This window comes from Microcaecilia unicolor, chromosome 10, assembly GCF_901765095.1.
Source record: "Microcaecilia unicolor chromosome 10, aMicUni1.1, whole genome shotgun sequence".
Taxonomy (NCBI): domain Eukaryota; kingdom Metazoa; phylum Chordata; class Amphibia; order Gymnophiona; family Siphonopidae; genus Microcaecilia; species Microcaecilia unicolor.
In genome coordinates, this window is record NC_044040.1 from 71797671 (window position 1) to 71820061 (window position 22391).

Consider the following 22391-nt stretch of genomic DNA (forward strand, 5'->3'; position numbering starts at 1 on the left):
ACCAACCGGAAAAAAGCTTCGCGGGACGGTCGGGACGCAGGGCACGCCCACCGCGCATGCGCGGCCGTCTTCCCGCCCGTGCGCGACCGCTCCCGCCAGTTGAATAACTAGCAAAAGATGAAACACACAACTCCAAAGGGGAGGAGGGAGGGTAGGTGAGAACAATCAGCCTGCTGTCCTCGGAGAACACCTGCTACAGGTATGTATCATACCCTTTCTCCGAGGACAAGCAGGCTGCTTGTTCTCACGACTGGGGTATCCCTAGCTCTCAGGCTCACTCAAAACAAGAACCCAGGTCAATTGAACCTCGCAACGGCGAGGGAACAACAGAAATTGACCTACGAAGAACAACTAACTGAGAGTGCAGCCTGACCAGAATAAATTCGGGTCCTGGAGGGTGGAGTTGGATTTACACCCCAAACAGATTCTGCAGCACCGACTGCCCGAACCGACTGTCGCGTCGGGTATCCTGCTGGAGGCAGTAATGAGATGTGAATGTGTGGACAGATGACCACGTCGCAGCCTTGCAGATCTCTTCAATAGTGGCTGACTTCAAGTGGGCCACCGACGCTGCCATGGCTCTGACACTATGAGCCGTGACATGACCCTCAAGAGTCAGCCCAGCCTGGGCGTAAGTGAAGGAAATGCAATCTGCTAGCCAATTGGAGATGGTGCGTTTCCCGACAGCGACCCCTAGCCTGTTAGGGTCGAAAGAAACAAACAATTGGGCGGACTGTCTGTGGGGCTGTGTCCGCTCCAAGTAGAAGGCCAATGCTCTCTTGCAGTCCAATGTGTGCAACTGACGTTCAGCAGGGCGGGTATGCGGCCTGGGGAAGAATGTTGGCAAGACAACTGACTGGTTAAGATGGAACTCCGACACCACCTTCGGCAGGAACTTTGGGTGGGTGCGGAGCACTACTCTGTTGTGATGAAATTTGGTATACGGAGCATGAGCAACCAGGGCTTGAAGCTCACTGACCCTACGAGCTGAAGTAACTGCCACCAAGAAAATGACCTTCCAGGTCAAGTACTTCAGATGGCAGGAATTCAGTGGCTCAAAAGGAGGTTTCATCAGCTGGGTGAGGACGACGTTGAGATCCCATGACACTGTAGGAGGCTTGATAGGGGGCTTTGACAAAAGCAAGCCTCGCATGAATCGAACGACTAAAGGCTCTCCAGAGATGGCTTTACCTTCCACACGATAATGGTAGGCACTAATCGCACTAAGGTGATTCCTTACTGAGTTGGTCTTGAGGCCAGACTCTGATAAGTGCAGAAGGTATTCAAGCAGGTTCTGTGCAGGGCAAGAACGAGGTTCTAGGGCCTTGCTCTCACACCAAACGACAAACCTCCTCCACTTGAAAAAGTAACTCTTTTTAGTGGAATCCTTCCTAGAGGCAAGCAAGACCCGGGAGACACCCTCAGACAGACCCAACGCAGCGAAGTCTACGCCCTCAACATCCAGGCCGTGAGAGCCAGGGATTGAAGGTTGGGGTGCAGCAACGCTCCGTCGTTCTGCGAAATGAGAGTCGGAAAACACTCCAATCTCCACGGTTCTTCTGAGGACAACTCCAGAAGAAGAGGGAGCCAGATCTGACGGGGCCAAAATGGCGCTATCAGAATCATGGTGCCGCGGTCTTGCTTGAGCTTCAGTAAGGTCTTCCCCACCAAAGGTATGGGAGGATAAGCATACAGGAGGCCGGTCCCCCAATGAAGGAGAAAGGCGTCCGACGCTAGCCTGCCGTGTGCCTGAAGTCTGGAACAGAACAGAGGCAGCTTGTGGTTGGTCTGAGAGGCGAAAAGGTCCACCGAGGGGGTGCCCCACGCTCGGAAGATCTTGCGTACCACTCTGGCATGGAGAGACCACTCGTGCGGTTGCAATACTCTGCTCAGTCTGTCGGCCAGACTGTTGTTTACGCCTGCCAGGTACGTGGCTTGGAGGAGCATGCCGAACTGACACGCCCAACGCCACATCCCGACGGCCTCCTGACACAGGGGGCGAGATCCGGTGCCCCCCTGCTTGTTGACGTAATACATTGCAACCTGATTGTCTGTCCGAATTTGGATAATTTGGCAGGACAGCCGATCTCTGAAAGCCTTCAGTGCGTTCCAGATCGCTCGGAGCTCCAGGAGGTTGATCTGCAGATCCTTTTCCTGGAGGGACCACAGACCCTGGGTGTGAAGCCCATCGACATGGGCTCCCCACCCCAGGCGAGATGCATCCGTCGTCAGCACTTTCGTGGGCTGCGGAATTTGGAATGGACGTCCCAGGGTCAAATTGGTCCGGATGGTCCACCAGAGCAGTGAAGTGCGGCAACTGGTGGAGAGGCGGATGACATCTTCTAGATTCCCGGTGGCTTGAAACCACTGGGAAGCTAGGGTCCATTGAGCAGATCTCATGTGAAGACGAGCCATGGGAGTCACATGAACTGTGGAGGCCATATGACCCAGAAGTCTCAACATCTGCCGAGCTGTGACCTGCTGAGACGCTCTGGTCTGCGAAGCCAGGGCCAAGAGATTGGTAGCCCTCGCTTCGGGAAGATAGGCCTGAGCCGTCTGGGTATTCAGCAGCACTCCTATGAATTCCAGAGACTGAGTAGGCTGGAGATGGGACTTTGGGTAATTGATCACAAACCCCAGCAGCTCCAGAAGTTGAATAGTGCACTGCATGGACCGGAGGGCTCCTGCCTCCGAGGTGCTCTTGACCAGCCAATCGTCGAGATATGGGAACACGTGCACTCCCAGCTTGCGTAGATACGCCGCCACCACCACGAGGCACTTTGTAAACACTCGTGGGGCAGAGGCGAGCCCAAAGGGCAGCACACAATACTGAAAGTGCCGTGCGCCCAGGCGGAATCTGAGATACTGTCTGTGAGCTGGCAGTATCGGGATGTGAGTGTATGCGTCCTTTAAATCCAGGGAACATAGCCAATCGTTTTTCTGAATCATTGGCAGAAGGGTGCCCAAGGAAAGCATCCTGAACTTTTCTTTGACCAGGAATTTGTTCAGGCCTCTCAGGTCTAGGATAGGACGCATCCCCCCTGTTTTCTTTTCCACAAGGAAGTACCTGGAATAGAATCCCTGCCCTTCCTGCCCGGGTGGTACGGGCTCGACCGCATTGGCGCTGAGAAGGGCGGAGAGTTCCTCTGCAAGTACCTGCTTGTGGCGGGAGCTGAAAGACTGAGCTCCCGGAGGGCAATTTGGAGGCAGGGAGGCCAAATTCAGGGCGTATCCGCACCGCACTATTTGGAGAACCCACTGGTCGGAGGTTATGAGAGGCCACCTTTGGTGAAAAAAATTTAACCTCCCTCCGACCGGCAGATCGTCCGGTACGGACACTTGTAGGGCGGCTATGTTCCCATGGATCCAGTCAAAAGCCCGTCCCCGGCTTTTGCTGTGGAGGCGCAGGGGGCTGCTTAGGCGCACGCTGTTGACGAGAACGAGCGCGCTGGGGCTGTCCCTGTGCCTGACGAGGCCTTCGGGCCGGCTGGTTGTACCTACGCTTCGCAAAAGAATAGGGTGCAGCCTGCCGGGCCCGGGAAAAACGTCCACCTGTGGAGGTGGATGCTGAAGGCGCCCGGTGGGAGAGCTTGTCGAGAGCGGTTTCCCGCTGATGCAGTTGGTCCACCATCTGCTCGACCTTCTCACCAAAAATGTTATCCCCCCGGCAAGGGACGTCGGCCAGTCTCTGCTGGGTGCGGTTGTCCAGGTCAGAGGCGCGCAGCCATGAGAGCCTGCGCATCACTATACCTTGGGCCGCAGCACGAGATGCCACGTCACAGGTGTCATAAATACCCCTGGACAGGAACTTTCTGCACGCCTTCAGCTGCCTGACCACCTCCTGATAAGGCCTGGACTGCTCCGGCGGGAGCTTCTCGACCAGGTCCGCCAGTTGTTGCACATAGGTCCGCATGTGAATGCTCATATAGAGCAGGTATGATTGGATGCGGGTCACGAGCATGGAGGATTGGTAGGCCTTCCTCCCAAACGAGTCCAGAGTGCGAGACTCCCGCCCCGGGGCCGCCAAGGCGGTATCCCTCGAACTCCGTGCCCTCTTGAGAGCAGAATCCACGACCGCTGAGTCATGGGGCAATTGGGGCCGCATGAGCTCTGGGTCAGAGTGGATCCTGTACTGGGACTCTGCTTTCTTGGGAATGGTGGGGTTAGTTAATGGTCGCACCCAGTTCCGAAGCAGCGTCTCCTTTAGGACATTGTGCAGCGGCACCGTGGAGGACTCTCTAGGTGGTGATGGATAGTCGAGGACCTCGAGCATCTCGGCCCTCGGCTCTTCCACAGAGACCACGGGGAAGGGAATGCTGATAGACATATCCCGCACAAAGGAGGCAAAAGAGAGACTCTCAGGAGGTGAGAGCTTCCTCTCCGGTGAAGGCGTGGGGTCCGAGGGAAGGCCCGTAGACTCCTCTGAGGAGAAATATCTAGGGTCCTCCTCTTCCCCCCACGAGTCCTCATCCTCGGTATCGGACATTAGCTCATGTAGCTGAGTCCTGAACCGGGCCCGGCTCGACGTCGAGGCACCGAGGTCTCGGTGTCGTCGAGCGGTGGACTCCCGCGCCGGCGGGGACGGAGCTCCCTCCATCGACGTCGACTCCACCTGCGTGGCGGTCGAGACCGGCGCCGCAAGCGGCGGCGGTGTCGACGGCCCCGGCGCCGGGCTAGAGCTCACCGGCGCCACAGTCATCGGCGCCGAGGGCGCAAGCACCCCCGGCGCCGGCACAGCCTGGCGCATCAGTCCTTCCAGGATCCCCGGAAGGATGGCTCTGAGGCACTCGTCTAGGCCCGCTGCCGGGAAAGGCGGTGGGGCCGGTAAGGGTGTCGGTGCCGGAAGCTGCTGGGGGCCAGGAGACGGCACCGAGGTGCCGGAACCCCGACGCGTCGGTACCTCCACAACCGACGGAGACCTCTCCTCTCGACGATGACGCTTCGGCGTCGCCTCCTCTCCGACATCCGGATGCACCGAGGGCGACCGGTGACGGCGCTTCTTATCTTTCTTCCGATGCCCGTCACCGGTGCCGGAAGGCATGGAGGAGGAGGAGGTCGATCCCCCTCGGTCTCGAGGTACCGGGTCAGACAGGGTTCGGTCCCGTGGCCCACGAGCTGAGGGAGTGACCGGGGCCGATTGCCCACGCGGCCTCTCCCCCCCACTCTCACCGGCGGACCGGCGGGCCGACGGGACCTGTTCTCCTGGGGTCGCTGCCATCGGTGCCGATGTCTCGGGCATCGATACCGGTACCGAAGGACCGGCCGTCGATACCGATGCCGTCGAGGTCGACGTCGAGGGGCCGGCGCAAGTTCCAAAAAGACGGTCCCGCAGAACTTGCCTCGCAACCTGAGTCCGTTTCCGGAGACCTAGACACAAAGAACACGACTTGAGATTGTGCTCCGGCCCGAGGCACTGGAGGCACCAAGCGTGGGTGTCGGTCTGCGAGATCGGCCGGCCGCAGCGACCACACTTTTTAAATCCACTCGGGACCTTCGCGGACATCGACGGAAAAATCGCGTCGGCGAAGTCAAAGTCGTCAATGGTGGCTGGAATCACACCACGGAAAAAGAAACGACCGAGCGACCACTAGGCCGCAACGTGGCGTCCCCGCTAGAAGCGAGGGAAAAAGGGGAGCGCGTGCTCCACACGCGCAGGTTTTTTTTTTTTTTTGTTTTGAAACAAAAAGGGAAACCGTACGGTAACCAGAAGCAAAGCGACGATCCGCGTAAACGCGATCGAGAAAATCCGGCGGCTGAAAACAGAGAGAGTGGCAAAAGCACAACTCTCTCCAGTCGCGGAAAAAAAGGAACTGGCGGGAGCGGTCGCGCACGGGCGGGAAGACGGCCGCGCATGCGCGGTGGGCGTGCCCTGCGTCCCGACCGTCCCGCGAAGCTTTTTTCCGGTTGGTGGGGGCTGCCGCGGACGTCACCCAGTCGTGAGAACAAGCAGCCTGCTTGTCCTCGGAGAACCTCGAGCATCTCAGTCCTGGGCTCATCTTCAGATACCACAGGGAAGGAAATAGCCACAGACATTTCCCGGACAAATGAAGAGAAAGAAAGACTCTCCGGGGGAGACAGCTTTCTTTCTGGACAAGGAGTGGGATCAGAGGGAAGACCACAAGACTCCTCAGAAGAGAAATACCTGGGATCTTGCCCTTCATCCCATGAGGCATCCTCATCGGTATCGGACAAGAGTTCCTTAACTGCAGTCCGAAACCGGGCCCGTCTCGATGCCGAGGAACCATGTCCTTGATGGTGATGTCGAGAAGTCAACTCCCATGCTGGCGGCGACGAAGCTCCCTCCAGCGATGTCGACGGGGAGTCGACCTGGGTGGCAGCCGATGCCGCAGGCGGACCCGGCGTCGGAGACCTCACCACAGGCGGAGAGCCACCTGCCGCTTCCATCGTCGGTACGGAGGGCGCAAGCAGCCCCGGTACCGGAGCAGTCTGATGCTGCAACCCTTCCAGAAAACCTGAGAGAATGGCTCGGATGCGCTCGTCCAGAGTCGCTGTCGAGGAAGGCTGCGGGGTCGGTGCAGGAATCTGTGGAGGTTGAGGATGCGGTATCGGGCTGCCTGAAGACCGACACCTCCCGGTGTCGACGCTTCATGGGTGCCGAATCCTTTGACGCCCCGGAGCTCCCGGCACCAAGCTTAGGAGGAGACCGATGACGGTGCTTCTGCTCGATGCACGTCATCGATACTCCTCTGCACCGACAAGGACGACGTGGAATCCACATGCCTCCTCGGGGTCGGGTCTGAGAGTGGTAGGTCCCGGTGGGCCTGCCCAGCAGGAGTCTTCGAGACAGGTGGAGACCCACTCGATGGCTTACTGCTTCCAGTGTGTGATGGTCTAAGTCAATGCCATCCCCAGTGCCGACATCAACGCCGCCGACCTTGGCACCGCCGTCGACGTCGAGGAACCGGACGAAGCTCCAAAAAGTCGGTCCTGAAGAGCTTGTCTTGACACCTGTGTCTGCTTTTTGAAGCTAAGACACAACTTACCTGCGTCTGGGTGATGGTCGGGCCCAAGGCACAGAAGACACCAAGCGTGGGGGACGGTACCCGAGATCGTCCGGTTGCACCAAGTACACTTCTTGAAGCCGCTGGGAGTCCTCGATGACATGGACGGAAAAATAGCGGTGGCGAAGTCAAAATTCTCCACTGTGCCAATAAAAAAGGCACAAAAATGAGAAAACACGCGGCCTAAAAGGGCCGCGACGAAAACGAAAGGAAACTTAAAGGGGCCAAACTAAGAAATAAAGGAATCTTTTTTTTTTTTTAACTTTGTAGACAGGGTAAGGAATAAACTAAAGAGGAGAAAAATACTCCGAAATAGAAGGCGAAAAAACAAAGGCTCTTTCACTAGGCTAAGGAGAGAGACCGACAAGCAGCCACTCTCCACCACAGAAAAAGAAAGAACTGAGAAGGTCTCTCGTGCGACGGCGGGAAAATGGCCCCACGCGTTGGAAGGCTGAGACAAACTTTTTTGTTGCTATGGAAGATTTCCGTTCCTGGGCCGCCATGGACGCCAACCCATCAGTGAGAACGAGCAGCCTGCTTGTCCTCGGAGAATGGACATAACACAACTCATCCGTTGTATGATTCCCTAGTGTGGCTATGCCACATGAACTTTATCTTACTACGAAGGCAAAAAAGGAGGTAAAAAATCCTCACGACACCGTGAAGATGAAACAAAAAAGTGAGGAGAATGGATGAGGATACCAACTGTTTTATATTTATTCACTTAAAAAAATTCAGTTGGTATCCTCATCCATTCTCCTCACTTTTTTGTTTCATCTTTATCTTACTACAACATCACTTTGTATTTGTTTACACCGGAGTCTGTAACACCTCTCCGGTACTATGTAAGCCACATTGAGTCTACAAATAGGTGGGAAAACGTGGGATATAAATGTAACAAATAAATAAAAATATGGCAAACAGGAAGATGGTCAATTGGGGAGCTAGGGCTGACTGGTAACCAAGTTTTAAAGTACCTGGATATATTTCTAAAATACTGCAAATGATATACTCATTAACATGTTATATTATTATGCCATGGATTATTTTGATTTTCTTTCTACATAATTCCCTGGAGTGTATACAGTGTGCATAATACCATCAGTAACAGAGATACTGGATGAGGAAGCTGGTAAACAGTGAAGGGGTCCTTCCCTGCTGTGTTAAAAAGCACCTCTATTGCTTCCCCCCCTCCTTTGTTTTAAAGAGTAGTGCTCATACAAGGTAAGCAATATTCCTCCTAAGCTGCACTAGACATCCATTAGCTGAGTTAAATTCAGAAAACCTCTAAGCTACAGGTCAAAAAGTAGGGAAAGCTTGCAGAGCATGGTTCATGGAATTCTTTCCAACCTCTCTGAAAGCATTGATGTATATGTGTGCATATCTATGTGTTTATCTGTATGAAGTACTAACAAGGTAATAAAATTTTTGCTCATGTCAACTCAGTCCATTGCTCACAAAGAAAAAGTTTTGCTCACATCAACTCAGTCCAAAGAGGGAACACTGCTTATGACCTGGTAGACCATTGTTGGAGACAAGATACTGAACTTGATGGACCTTCGGTCTGTCCCAGTATGATGATACTTATGTACTTATGACTCATTCCTTTCCACAAGTTCTCTCCATTGTGCTTACCAGGTTGAAGAATCCCCACCTCCTCCATCTGGGGCTGCTCTGGCTCCTCCGTGCTTCTGACTTTTTTTTTTTTTTTTTTAATAAACTTTACTAAAAGAACAGCCCTGAGGCATGCATAATACCTAGTCACAGAATTTTTCTTTTCTTTTTAGCAGAGGATCGCTTAAGATGGAAAGAGAGAAGCTAAAAATGACAGGTCTCACCCCTTGGGATCCATGCCAGCAAGCCATGCAGCGTGAGAGCCTATAGGCTAAGGTTCAGGACTATGGCAGGATGAACACCTTTGGATTCATCCAAGAAAAGGTTTATGGACCAATTCATTGGGACTCAACAGTGGCCAATGGCCTTAACCATCGGGCTGGGAGTCATATCTGTACTGAAGAATCTTGCTGCACTTGTCCAACTTGCATCATCTGCTGGAGGTAGAGGAATATGACAACTTCCAAGCTGCAACATTTCCTATATTGGTGATGTCTCTAGAATAGTTCAGTTTCTCTGCCTTCAATCTGCTAATATTATGATAGAACTGGGTGTATAATAGACATTAGATTAGTATAACATAGGAAAGGTAGGACAAGGGACTCTGTGTTGAAGCCTCTGATTTAGACCTTAGAAGAAATATTTCAGCTTTCTCTGCAAGTAAACGACATCATGTACCAGGAGGAGACACATGATTAGCTGCATTTTTCACACCAATGTATTGGCTGAGACCATGATAAGCTCAGCCAATCCGTCTCTGAAGTCTGGACCAATCATGAAGGAGATGAACCTAATTTCACATATCTACAGCCAATGACAAGCAAATAATATTATTGTTTATAGACAAAAACCCTAAATAATAAGAGGTTTCCTGAATACCAGCTAGTGGAAGGAGAGCTCCAGCCTCTAGGAGACTGAGCAGAAGGATGCACCATTTGAGGGAAAGGTCTCAGTTAAGAGGAAGAGAAGTGGGGATCTCGCTCTGGGCTATGGTGAGAGGATTCCATACAGAGAGAGAAAGGAGAGAGACATCTTTATTGGAAACAGGTAAGTATAAGTTTTACGTGATAAGCATGGGCTAAACTGAATCCTTTATTGTTGTGAAGCTTAAGATTATTTCAAGGAATGTAAGCCAGAAAGTGTTTATTGCTGAGGGAAATAAAAAGAAAAGTGTTTATCTATTCCAAGTGTGCATAAGTCATAATGTCTATGGTACTTATGTCTTCTTACTTGAACCCTACACATGTAAGAGTTCAACTACCACTGTTGTAGTGCCCTTTTAAATAATTTTCCCTAACACTGATAAAGAGACATAACCTATTCATCTGGATTAGTTTAGCAGAATGAAAAGGATCAGTACAATTGTCTAAACTGTCATATAAGGTGTGCTAACTAAATTTAAAACTGAGATGTAATTTTGGGTAGGGAATCTGAGCTGAAAGGAATAAATCAGATGGTGTTATTTTGAGACTTAATAAACAAAACAAAAGCAAACAAACACAATTACTTATATCAAACATATAAATGGCAAGTGACCGACTCACTTGCAAATACGCAGTAGAGACTTCCCTCTGTCCTGCCATCGTGTCAAGACGTGATGATGTCAGAGGGCAGAACAGAGAAGGAAACAGAATCGGACTGTCGGACGCTGCCACCTGGAAACGAACATCGCGCGCACCAACCTCCACCCTCCCCCCCCAATCGCCACTCCCGCCCCCCTCCGTATCGGGCCCCCTGCACTGACCTGACAGCGCCTCTCACCTCCGTGTGGAAGCGCTGCAGGCAGCAGCAGAGAGATCTGCTGCTGTCTGCAGCGCTTTCACACGGAGGTGAGAGGCGCTGTCAGGTCAGTCCAGGGGGCCCGGCACGGAGGGGGGCAGGGAGCGGCGGCAAGGAGGGTAGCTGGAAATCTCGCCCGTTTTAACGGCTAGTATATATATATATGAAACAGCTTCAGAAGTTCTTGCAATCAGTGATAAAAAGTGGCATAATTGTTTCTTTTAGACCCATAGTTCCTCCTGCTTCTTTTAGAGTCTGTGAGTGCTACCTATGCACTATCCCAAACACTTGGCTGACCCAGAAATTGAAACTAGGGCCTCTGCAAGGCAGTATTAGGCCAACCCAGCAAAACAGAATTTGAAAGAAATATATACTTGGGATTCCCCCTGAACCAAAGCTGCAATAGTAAACTTAAATGGCTTTAACTGAGGCAGAGGAAAAACATGTTGTATAATGATGTGCCTGTCGTTAGCCAGATGGAAAATGGTATTATCCCCTCCTAGTTATTTAAACTGAGATAATGTAAACAATTTGCACAATACTTTCCCACATTCACTACTACAATATTAAATAACAGCAACATTAGCAAACACTATAAGTGAATTATAGAAAACAGAAAAGTTACCAAAACTTTCTGGAGACACTGGATTGACTAGACACATATTTCCTCTGATCAAGGAAAGAGTTACAGAAAGAATTTCGGTTTGAAATCCACTACAGAGGGAGGAAATTCTGTAAAAATATAAGACAGCAGAATGGATGATGAAAAACTGAACTCTAACCAATACACTATCACATATACAAACAGGTGCATAAGTAAGAAAGAAAGCTTACATTAATCCTTACAACTTACCTTTCCTAATATGTGCAATCTATTCTTTTGGCATCATTTGCAATCTCTTTCAGTTGTATATTCACATTTAGTGTAGTTAAAAACTATAAATCAGCCTGTATCATCAATGTTCCAATTTTTCCCTTATAATCCAAACCTAATCCCAGAGGCACCACAGCCAGTTAGGTTTTCAGGATATCCACAATGAATATTCATGAGAGTGATTTGCATGCAAATCTCTCTCATGAATATGTACTGTGAGAATCCTAAAAACGTGACTGGCTGGGGAGCCTTCAGGACCTGGGCTAGGGTTATAATTCAACCTATACTGCCTAGTGCTCCAAACTATCAGTCATAAGATCAAAATAAGAAATTAAACTGTAGCTCAGGCAATTTCAATCAAAACAAATTGTACATTCCATCTGTTGGTGGGATTTAAAAACAGTGTTTTGTATAAATACCTTCAAATACAACAATTTGTGTGTTCAACTGTAATGATATTAAATATGGACAAATGTTTTTGCATTCTGGATCAAAATTATCTGTAAACACAGGCACAAAAACAATTTTGATCCTGAATGCAAAACACTGGCACAAAAACAATTTTGATCCTGAATGCAAAACACTGGCACAAAAACAATTTTGATCCTGAATGCAAAACACTATCTCATTTGAAAGCAATATAAGTTGTATTTGAAGGTATTTATACAAACCACTGTTTTTAAATTCCACCAACAGATTGAAAACTATAATTTCAAAGATTACCAAAGAATAGCCATAAGCAAAGCAGTGTTAACAGAAGGAATTTTGATTTTTGAATGTTAAGAATACTTTTGTTCCAAAAATCCATAAAAGTTAGGAAAATCCTCTGAGGAGTCCTTTTATTTCATCTAAAAAAAAATCAGTTTTAGAACCAGTCTATATACACAGATAATCTTAAGAATAAGTGGAGAAGAGTTTTTCAAATTTGAAAGTTACAACTCATTTTTTTAATATTTTGGCTGAAATTGATGAAGAATGTTTTCCTTTTATAATCGTCACTTTGAATGTCAATGAAGATTTGGGTATCTTAGAATGCCTACAGATGTTTTGATTCAGTTGTCAAGAATTGCACTGAATTAAGTTACATTTGCAAATGTCAGGTATGGCAATGGCTGCTACATTAGTAACTCCTGCTGGATTTGTGTAGAATTCCCCAACCATATAGAAATATCATTTTTGAACAGAATCTGCACTCTGAGAGGAGCTGGCTGGTTCCCCCCACCGACCCAGAGGTGCTTGCTGGTTCCTGCACCACCACCCCCAAGCCTCGGTGGGCCCTCTCCGGGCCTACCTGAGCACGCCCTAGTGGTCTAGTGGCCTCTTCAGAGGAAAGAAAATGGCCGCTGAAAGTGGTAATCTCGTGTGACTGCTGCAAGAAGTCTTGACAGCCATTTGGAAAAAGTGGCAGCGCAGAAACAGCCCAGTGCAGCGGCAGTGGGCAGGAAAGAGTGGGGTTCTGTCCTGCCACAAAGAGGTACTCCAAATGCAGATTCTCCTCCTCCTTCCAGTGAGTGCATGGGCAGTTGAAAAAAAATATGGATGGCATGTGGAGAGAGAGAGAGGGAGGGGACTGTAAAAAAAAAAAAAAAGGTGGATTATGTGGGAGGGGGCTGTAAAAATAAAGGCGGATGCTGTGTAGGGGTGGAGAGGTTGTAAAAAATGGTGGAGACTGTGGGTGGGTGCAGGGAGGGAGGGGGCTGTAAAAAAAAAAAAAAAAAAAAAAAAAAAGGTGGATGCTATGGGTACTGTGAGGGGTCTGGGAAAATATGGATGGTATCTGCGTACAGAGAGAGGGAGCTGTAATGTTGGTTAAATTATGACAAACTTGCAAAATTTGTGCATAGAATTTTGAATTTTTTGTTCAGAATTTTAATTTTTTTGGTGAACAATTCCAGCAGAAGTAATCAGTAGCATATTTGTGTATGCCCAAATTTGAACAATAGATCAAGAACTCTCAGTTTCTCGATCTTTTTATAGTGTATCATAGATGACATTTTTATTCTATGGAATGGTGACCAGAGTTACAGTCATTTGTTAAATGGACCAACACCTGTAACAACATGTAACTTACTAGTTAATATTTGGAAGATTATATGAGTTTTTGGATGTAATGATTTTTCAAAAGTATTAACACACCATATTACACTATAATAGTTGCCATGCAGTTTCTCTGAAGAAAAGTTTACCGTACTAATAATTTTTAAGATACAGAGGATTTGTGGGACTAAGGAGAAATTAAGGTACAATCAAAAGGATTGTGCCAAATGATGATCAGCACAGATATCCTAAAAGGGTGCTGAGAAAGGCTTAAAAATGGGCTTTGTATAGTGACAGAGGATTGTTATTGTGGAGTAAAGTTGCTCACCTGTAGCAGATGTTCTCTGAGGATAGCAGGAGACATTTTCACATATAAGTGCATGGGTGTGCTGCCCAGCTTCTAATTCTAGAAGCTTTTGGAAGCTGCACCACATGCGAGTACACCCTCCCACCTATAAGTGCTGAGCGGAACCAAAGCAGTCTGACAGAATTCAACTTCTAGACAGATCACATGATAGGCTCAGAGTGCTATGACGCTCAGTTGTAAGGCTCCTGCCCCTATAGTTACAATCAACGCTGAGCCAATAATATTTTTGTCAGCCAACTGGAGGTTTCTGTACTTTCCCTGATATTTGGCTACTTTATAAACAAATCTCTTACGCAAGATTATGCAGATATGACTTCTAAAATGCAGAAGAAAGATAAAGAAAAAGATTTTTTAAAAAAGGTTCCAGATGAGATCCGGGAAATTATAGACCGGTGAGTCTGACGTTGGTGCCAGGGAAAATGGTAAAGGCTATTATTAAAAACAAAATTACAGAGCACATCCAAGGACATGGATTACTGAGACCAAGTCAGCATGGCTTTTGTGTGGGGAAATCTTGCCTGACTAATTTACTTCAATTCTTTGAAGGAGTAAACAAACATGTGGACAAAGGGGAGCCGGTTGATATTGTGTATCTGGATTTTCAAAAGGCATTTGACAAGGTACCTCATGAAAGGCTATAGAGGAAATTGGGGGGTCATGGGATAGGAGGAAATGTCCTATTGTGGATTAAAAACTGGTTGAAGGATAGGAAACAGAGAGTGGGGTTAAAGGGCAGTATTCACAATGGAGAAGGATAGTTAGTGGGGTTCCGCAGGGGTCTGTACTAGGACCGCTGCTTTTTAATATATTTATAAATGATTTAGAGATGGGAGTAACTAGCGAGGTAATTAAATTTGCTCATGACACAAAGTTATTCAAGTCGTTAACTCGCGACAGGATTGTGAAAAATTACAGAAGGACCTTACGAGACTGGGAGACCGGGCGGCTAAATGGCAGATGACGTTTAATGTGAGCAAGTGCAAGGTGATGCATGTGGGAAAAAAGAATCCGAATTAGAGCTACGTCATGCAAGGTTCCACGTTAGGAGTTACGGACCAAGAAAGGGATCTGGGTGTCGTCGTCGAAAATATACTGAAACCTTCTGCTCAGTGTGCTGCTGTGACTAGGAAAGCGAATACAATGTTGGGTATTATTAGGAAAGGTATGGAAAACAGGTGTGAGGATGTTATAATGCCGTTGTATCGCTCCATGGTGCGACCGCACCTTGAGTATTGTGTTCAATTCTGGTCGCTGCATCTCAAGAAAGATATAGTAGAATTGGAAAAGGTGCAGCAAAGGGTGACGAAAATGATAGCGGGGATGGGCCGACTTCCCTATGAAGAAAGACTAAGGAGGCTACGGCTTTTCAGCTTGGAGAAGAGACAGCTGAGGGGAGACATGATAGAGGTATATAAAATAATGAGTGGAGTGGAGCAGGTAGATGTGAAGCGTCTGCTCACGCTTTCCAAAAATACTAGGACTAGGGGGCATGCGATGAAACTACAGTGTAGTAAATTTAAAAGAAATAGGATAAAAGTGTTCTTCACCCAACGCATAATTAAACTCCGGAATTCATTGCCGGAGAATGTAGTGAAGGCGATTAGCTTGACAGAGTTTAAAAAGGGGTTAGACGTTCTGGAAAAGGAGACTAGGCTATGTGAGCTATGGGTTGAACGGAAGAGAAGGGAATGGAATAGATTGAGTAGGAGGAGTCGGGGGCTGGGCTGGCTGTTCTCAGAGGAGCCGGCATAACATGAAACAGATATGGTGGACTGTTGAGTTAGTCACCGAGCACATAGCACCTGTATTGTGATGCATACTAATGACTGGAGGTGGTGTATTTGAACAGCCAACGGAGGTTTAACGGACATACAGAGTTTGTCCATGAAGAACAGTCATCCAGCGTTTATGTGGAAACATTTTTACTGTGTCCATGCAGAAGGCGTGGCGTTTGTAGGAAAAGGACCATCTTGCTGGCAGGACTGTTTTGATTATTTGAATATGATATAATGTATAAGCATGGCAAAACATATGCACAATACGAAACAGTATAAGTATGCAGTTTAAAATGTAAAATCAACTGTTTTGTATTTAAATTAAATACAGGTGTGCAAGGTGAGCGGAGGAGTGAATGTGTGAGGTTTTAATAGTAGGTAGCAGTGCTAGTGAGGTTAGCGGGCATTGCAATACAATAAAATGTTTTTGTGATAAAGAAAAAATACTGGAGTCTTTGTGTAGTCGGTGTTCTCAGAGAATGCAAGATTCAACTGGTTGATATCCTGCGCAAATTTTCTAGGAAATGATTAAGATAGTTACTTGGAGCGTGGGGGGGCATACACTCACCTATAAAGAGATCAAATATTTTGCATTATCTCCAGCGCATCCGAGTGGACATAGTACTATTACAAGAAACACACTTGTCTGATTAAGAGCATGCCAAATTGGTGAGATGGTGGGTGGGAGAGTGTGTGGCTTCTACAGCATTGGGCCGCAAAAGGCGGAGTGGCAATACTTATTAGAAAAGGGGTGGCTGCGCAACTTACTAATATTGTGAAAGATCCGGATGGGCGTTTTGTTTTTGGTAAAGCATTAGTGGCACGGAAACAAAGTGATACTGGGTAGCATCTACGGTCCAAATCATCTGGATCTTAAATTTTACAAAAAAATTGATGTCGATTCTTACAAAGGTGGAGTCAATTCCATTACTGCTGGGAGGTGATTTTAACATGGCATGGGACCCAAGGGTGGATAAATCGCACTATAATCATGGGCAAGGATCAATAATCACGAGAGGTCTGCCAGATTTCTGCTCGGTGCTTGATCTTATAGATGTTTGGAGGGTATTGCACCCTCTTGAAAGGGAATATATGCACCAGTCAAGGGCCCATAATACTCACTCCAGAATTGATTTGTTGATCTCGAGGTTGGTATTTTTAGATATCACTGAGGTTGAAATAGGCCCCTGTGTAATCTCGGACCATGCAGCAGTATGGATGACATGGAATCCGGGGAACCAGATAAAGTCGGAACGGGGATGGTCTTTCCCTAGCTATTTGTATAAGGATGGGAAATTTTGGGAGTATATGTTGGCTAAAAATGGGCGGAATATACACATTTTAATGAAGAGATGACGGAAGAGGCTCCCCTCTTTTGGGAAGCCGCGAAGGCAGTTTTGCGTGGGGACATTATTAATTATGTCAGCCATCATAAGAAGGCTCGAGACCAAGAAATTTTACATTTAGAAAAGCAACTGCTGGGACTGAGGAAACAATTTGGGGAACCTTCAAATTCTAGAGTTCGACACGACATAATAGCAGTTCAAACATCATTGAACTCTATGATCCATGAACGTGCAGTTAAATCGCAGGTATACTATAAATTTCAGCTTTATAGGCATGGGAGTAAAGGGGGGAAGATGCTGGCACGGCTAATAGCACCGAAGTGCTCTCATAGACAGATTTTAACTGTTAAAGACGAGAAGGGGAGCCTCCTTCAGTCCGATCGAGAAATCAGAGATGTCTTCCAATCTTTTTTCCAACATCTATATGACACGGAGGAAGAGACGGGACACGGAGGAAGAGACGGGTCTCGGAGGGGATCTCTATTTAGAGAATATTGTACTCCCATGTATACAACAAAAAGACTGTAGGCTTTTAAATGCCCCTATAAGTTGCGATGAGGTTAGCTGGGCAATAGGCAGTAGTAAGTTGGGCAAGGCTCCGGGTCCGGATGGGCTTAAAGCGGAGTTTTATAAATTGTTGGGTGACCCCATAGTCCCATCGTTAACTAAGGCGTTTAATGCTTGGGTGGAGCAGGGACGCTAGCCAGAACACCTTAACTTGGCCCAAATAATAGTATTGCCTAAACCACAGAGGGATCCCACTTTGGTAACTTCATATAGACCTATATCTCTCCTCAATCAGGAGGTAAAACTTTTCGCAAAAATACTTGCCAATAGGTTGAGAAGAGTGCTCCCAGCTATTATTCACGAAGCGCAGGTGGGGTTTGTGCAGGGGCGGTCGTTTGCACGGAATTTACGATGCATTTTGGCTTCTTTGGAGCGTTTGGAGACATCTCGCGAACCGTCAATTACGATTAGTTTTGACGCCGAAAAGGTGTTTGATCGCGTGGAGTGGCCATTTTTGTTTACTACTTTGGATAGTTACGGGATTAAGGGATGGTTTGTGCAGGCAATTCATGCCTTATATTTCTCTCCTTGAGCTAGAGTATGAGTGAACGGATTGTGTTCTGAGGAGTTTGAAATTCGCCGTAGGACTCGGCAGGGATGCCCGCTATCACCTCTGCTTTTTGCTTTGTATCTAGATCCCCTGATCCGTGATTTAAGTTCGTGCCCTGCTATTCATGGGGTGAGGTTTGGGACACAGGAGTTCAAAGTCACAGCTTTTGCTGATGACTTGTTAGTGATTACAGAACCCCGAGGGTCTTTAGATGCCCTGTTAGAAATATTTAAGGAATTTGGAGCATTCTCGGGTTTCAAATTAAACTTTAATAAATCCAAGGCATTGGCTATATCGGCAGCTACGAGACGACTGTGGGAAGGACAATTTCCGTTGAGGTGGGTGGATAATTCTTTCCGATACTTAGGTGTACTTCTTACGGCTCAGACAAGAGCAACATATAGGGTAAATGTACACAGGTTAGTGGATAAGACGGTGCAACAACTAGAAGCTTGGAGAACTTTAGCATTATCCCTATTGGGTAGATTGTGTCTGGTCCGAATGGTAATTCTGCCCCGATGGTTATATGTGATGCAGACTCTACCAGTATGTCTGCTAACGAAGGACATTAGGTACTTTTATCATCTAGTAATGAGGTTCTGCTGGGCGTATAAGAAGGCGAAGATCAGATTGCCATTCCTATTGGGCGGGTGGAAGCAGGGAGGGCTGGGTTTACCTAATATCAAATATTACAATCTGGCATGCCTCTTGAGACACGTACGAGATTGAGTTTTTGGTTCAAGTTATCACACTCCCCTTCAGGTAGAAGAAGTTCTTTTTGGGCCCTATAAATTGATATCATTACTGCAGGGGGATAGGGCTGCTCTACCACTGACACTTAAGACAATCTGTACTTCTAGGGCCTTTACAGGAGGCATGCAAATTTTTGGGAAAGTGTTTGGGGGGCAATCCTCGAACGACAGAGCTTCTAACCATTAGAGGGAATCCGATGTTTTTACCAGGGTTGGAAAACTCAACTTTTGTAAGGTGGGAACAATTGGGAATCAGTCAGGTGGGGACAGTAGTGAATCAGGAGGGAGAGATTAAATCTTTAAACCAATTAATTCCCCCCTGACTCTATTAGTTGGGGTGACACTTTTGCTTATTGCCAGTTAAAACACTATGTCCAGTCCCTAGACAAACAGGCGCTGAAAATTAATTTGGGAGAAAAGATTCAGACATTATTTGAGGAGTTGTCAGAAGAAGCCCCCTCAATCTCTAGAAGAAATTGTGGTCCTTGGCACCTGGGGAAGAGCTGGCCCAGCTTCGACAGCGTTGGGAGGCAGATGTGGGGGGTGACCTTTCCTTTTGGGACATTGCTGCTCACCTCAAGGGTATCCCCAAATTAATGAGTGGGGTGGGGTATCGAGAATGTGCCTTCCGAGTAGTGCATAGAGCCTATTTTACACAGGTTCAACTATTCAGATCGGGTGGAATCGCTGTACCTACTTGTTTGAAATGTAATTTATCTGACAACACTTTCTACCATGCGTTTTGGGGATGTATAGTAATAAGATGGTTCTGGAGGAGAGTGACGGCCTTCTTGTCCCTGCTGATGACTGGTCGAGTAAATGGGATGCCTTTTCAGCTGCTTTTGGATTGCCTTGGCTCATTCAAAGGGTTGAAGGCAGAAGAAATATTGTTGTGTCGTAAACTGTGTCTGCTGGCAAGAAAGTGCAATCGTGGACCTCTCCGGAATCCCCTGAATTTTGGCAATGGCGCAACCAAGTATATCAGCTATTGAGCTGGGAAGCACAAGAGGCCAGAGGTTCATGTAAACGCAAAGCACGCTTTCTTAAGGTGTGGGGTCCTTTTCTAGGTAGTCTCACACAGAGAGGTAGAAGTCTTATTCTTAATAAGTTATGAGTGAATGATATGTCCTTTTGTACTAAAGATCACATGGCGTAGTACTAGAAAGGGGAGGGGGATAAGAAGAGAGGGTAGGGGAATGGGAGATAAGGGTGGGATAGTTTGATGTTATGTCTGCTTTGAATAGTATCTGTAAAAATTAAGGAAGTTGTTGAAATACAAATTTGGTAAGGGGGAGGGATAAAAACGATAAATGTTTGGTGATGACATGTGATAACTGCGCATCACAGGATACAGTATATATGTTGGTTTTATGTATATCTCATGGTGATTGTGCAAAAGTTGTGTTGTTTTCAATAAAAACATTGAAACATAAAAAGGGGTTAGACGGTTTCCTAAAGGACAAGTCCATAAACCACTACTAAATGGACTTGGGAAAAATCCACAATTCCAGGAATAACATGTATAGAATGTTTGTACGTTTGGGAAGCTTGCCAGGTGCCCTTGGCCTGGATTGGCCGGTGTCGTGGACAGGATGCTGGGCTCGATGGGCCCTTGGTCTTTTCCCAGTGTGGCATCACTTGTGTACTAATGGCCTCCAGATCCCAAGATGGCAGAGCCTGAAGGGATAACCTTACTGAATGCGAGATCTTGATTGCCCAGCTTACTTAAATCAGTGGTGACAGCTCTGGATGGGCACTTGGGAATATGGCCTTCCTGGCAGGGATGGGTGGGTCGGTATTTGGGAGATGGCGGGAAAAGGGCTGTTGGTTTATAGGTCAATTTAGGAAGGAGGGGGATGATGACTTTCCAACATTTGAAATGGTAAAGAATGAACTGCAGATAGCTGGCTCTCAATTCTTCGCATACCTACAAGTACGAGACTATGTGTTGAGTGAAGAGCGCAGGCACAGGGCTATAGTTCGTTTCACTAAATTAGACCATTTGTTTATGCAGACTAGTCCACTATGCAATGGGTTGTCAAGGTGGCACCAAGTGATCAGAGATCACAAAAAAGCGCCCCATATGTTACAATTGGCGGAAGTATGGAGCAGGGATGTAGTAGAAGTAGTCACGGTGTAGTCTTCAGAAACCTGGGAAAGATAACTCCGAACGCATCACTGCAAGACATTCAGTATAGGATTCTCTACAGGGTGCATATTACAAAAGCAAGAGGAAAGGTTTTGGGGATGTGGGAGGACGACATGTGCAACAAAAGTAAGGGGAGTGTGGGCTCATTCCTATATTCCATTATGGAATGCTCATCACTACATGCTTTATGGGCGGGTGCGTTGACACTAATAGAAGAAATATTGCAATGCGAAGTGGAATGGAAGTACTTGATTACCTTGATGGGATGTGGGGACTCGCTCAAAGAACAGGGACTGGGAGCCGCCCAGACAAAATTTGTATTGCTGGCAATGATAATTTTGAAGAAGTGCATACTAATGGAATGGGTGAATGAGGAGCCCCCGGACTTGAAGTCCTGGAAGAATTGTATGAGGGAAATGTGTAGCTGGGTAAGCAAAACATATAAATTCGCAGTGGCATTGAGACACCGGCAGTATCGAGATTTGTGGGGGAGAACGCGAACTCTGTTCTCGCAGCAGCACCTGGATACTGGTTAATACGGACTGCGTGCTGCTGGGGAAACTCTCAAACTGGGGAGGGGGGGTAGAAGGGGAGAGGGAGGGGGGAGTGGTGGGGGCTATAAATAAAAATGTTATGGAAATCAAAATGATTAGAGGTAAACTTGTGTTGTATTATGAATGACTTTTAATTGAGAATGTTCTGTTATGTTAGTGCTATCAGATGTATTTTGTCTGATTTTATACAACAATAAAAACAGTAAAAAAAAAAAAAAAGAATGTCTTTCTACACACCTGAACCAAGTAACCAGGTCCATAACAGATCTTCATGACAAAATGACTGAGATTGAGAAATGAACCTACAATGCACAAGGTGCATTGCAGTAGGCCCAGGGACAAGTTGCCAGATTACTGAAAAAAAAAGTGGAAGCATGTGAATCTAAGATAAAGGACTTGGAGAACAGGTTGTGCAAGAATAATCTGCGGTTCATCATTTCCCCCAGAGTCAATCCAAGATGCAGAATTTCTGGGTTTCTTAGAGCAATGGTTTCCCTGTGAATTTAACATGAATTGTCAAATTTTTTTTCTCTTATTTTTAACTTTTCTATCTATAAAGTTTTTAGTTTTAAACTGTTTTTGTAAAACCGCATTGAGGTGTATATCAAGCATGTGAAATACATAAATAAATAACAAAATGTTCCACTGGGCTAACCTCGCTACCTGAGTCCGCCTTTGCAAAAGGGAACACAGACTACAGGCCTGAGGGCGGTGCCCAGCCCCCAGACACTGAAGACACGACGCGTACCTGTCAGTGAGCGAGATTACCCGGGCGCACTGGGTGCACTTCTTGAAGCCGCTGGAAGGCTTCGATGTCATGGGCGGAAAAATCACGCCGGCGAAATCGAAAGACGAAATGGCGAAATTTGGCACAGAAAAAAGGGAAATTTCGACCGGGGCCTAAGTAAGGCCTACCCCGACGACGAAAGAAAACTTAACGGGGCGAAAAAAACTCGAAGTAGAGGAAGGGAAAAACCAAAAATGGTTAATCCAAACACTTTTCTG

General features: G+C 47.1%; 1 protein-coding gene across 1 annotated transcript in view; it reads right to left on the minus strand.

Moving 5' to 3' along the window:
• Nucleotides 1–22391, minus strand: part of SCAF11 (SR-related CTD associated factor 11) — a 580274-nt gene that overhangs the window by 202259 nt on the left and 355624 nt on the right. Inside the window, exon 10 of the mRNA XM_030217091.1 lies at nucleotides 11041–11147. Within this exon, the coding sequence (XP_030072951.1) occupies nucleotides 11041–11147 (107 nt within the window). The remainder of the gene's footprint in view (nucleotides 1–11040; nucleotides 11148–22391) is intronic.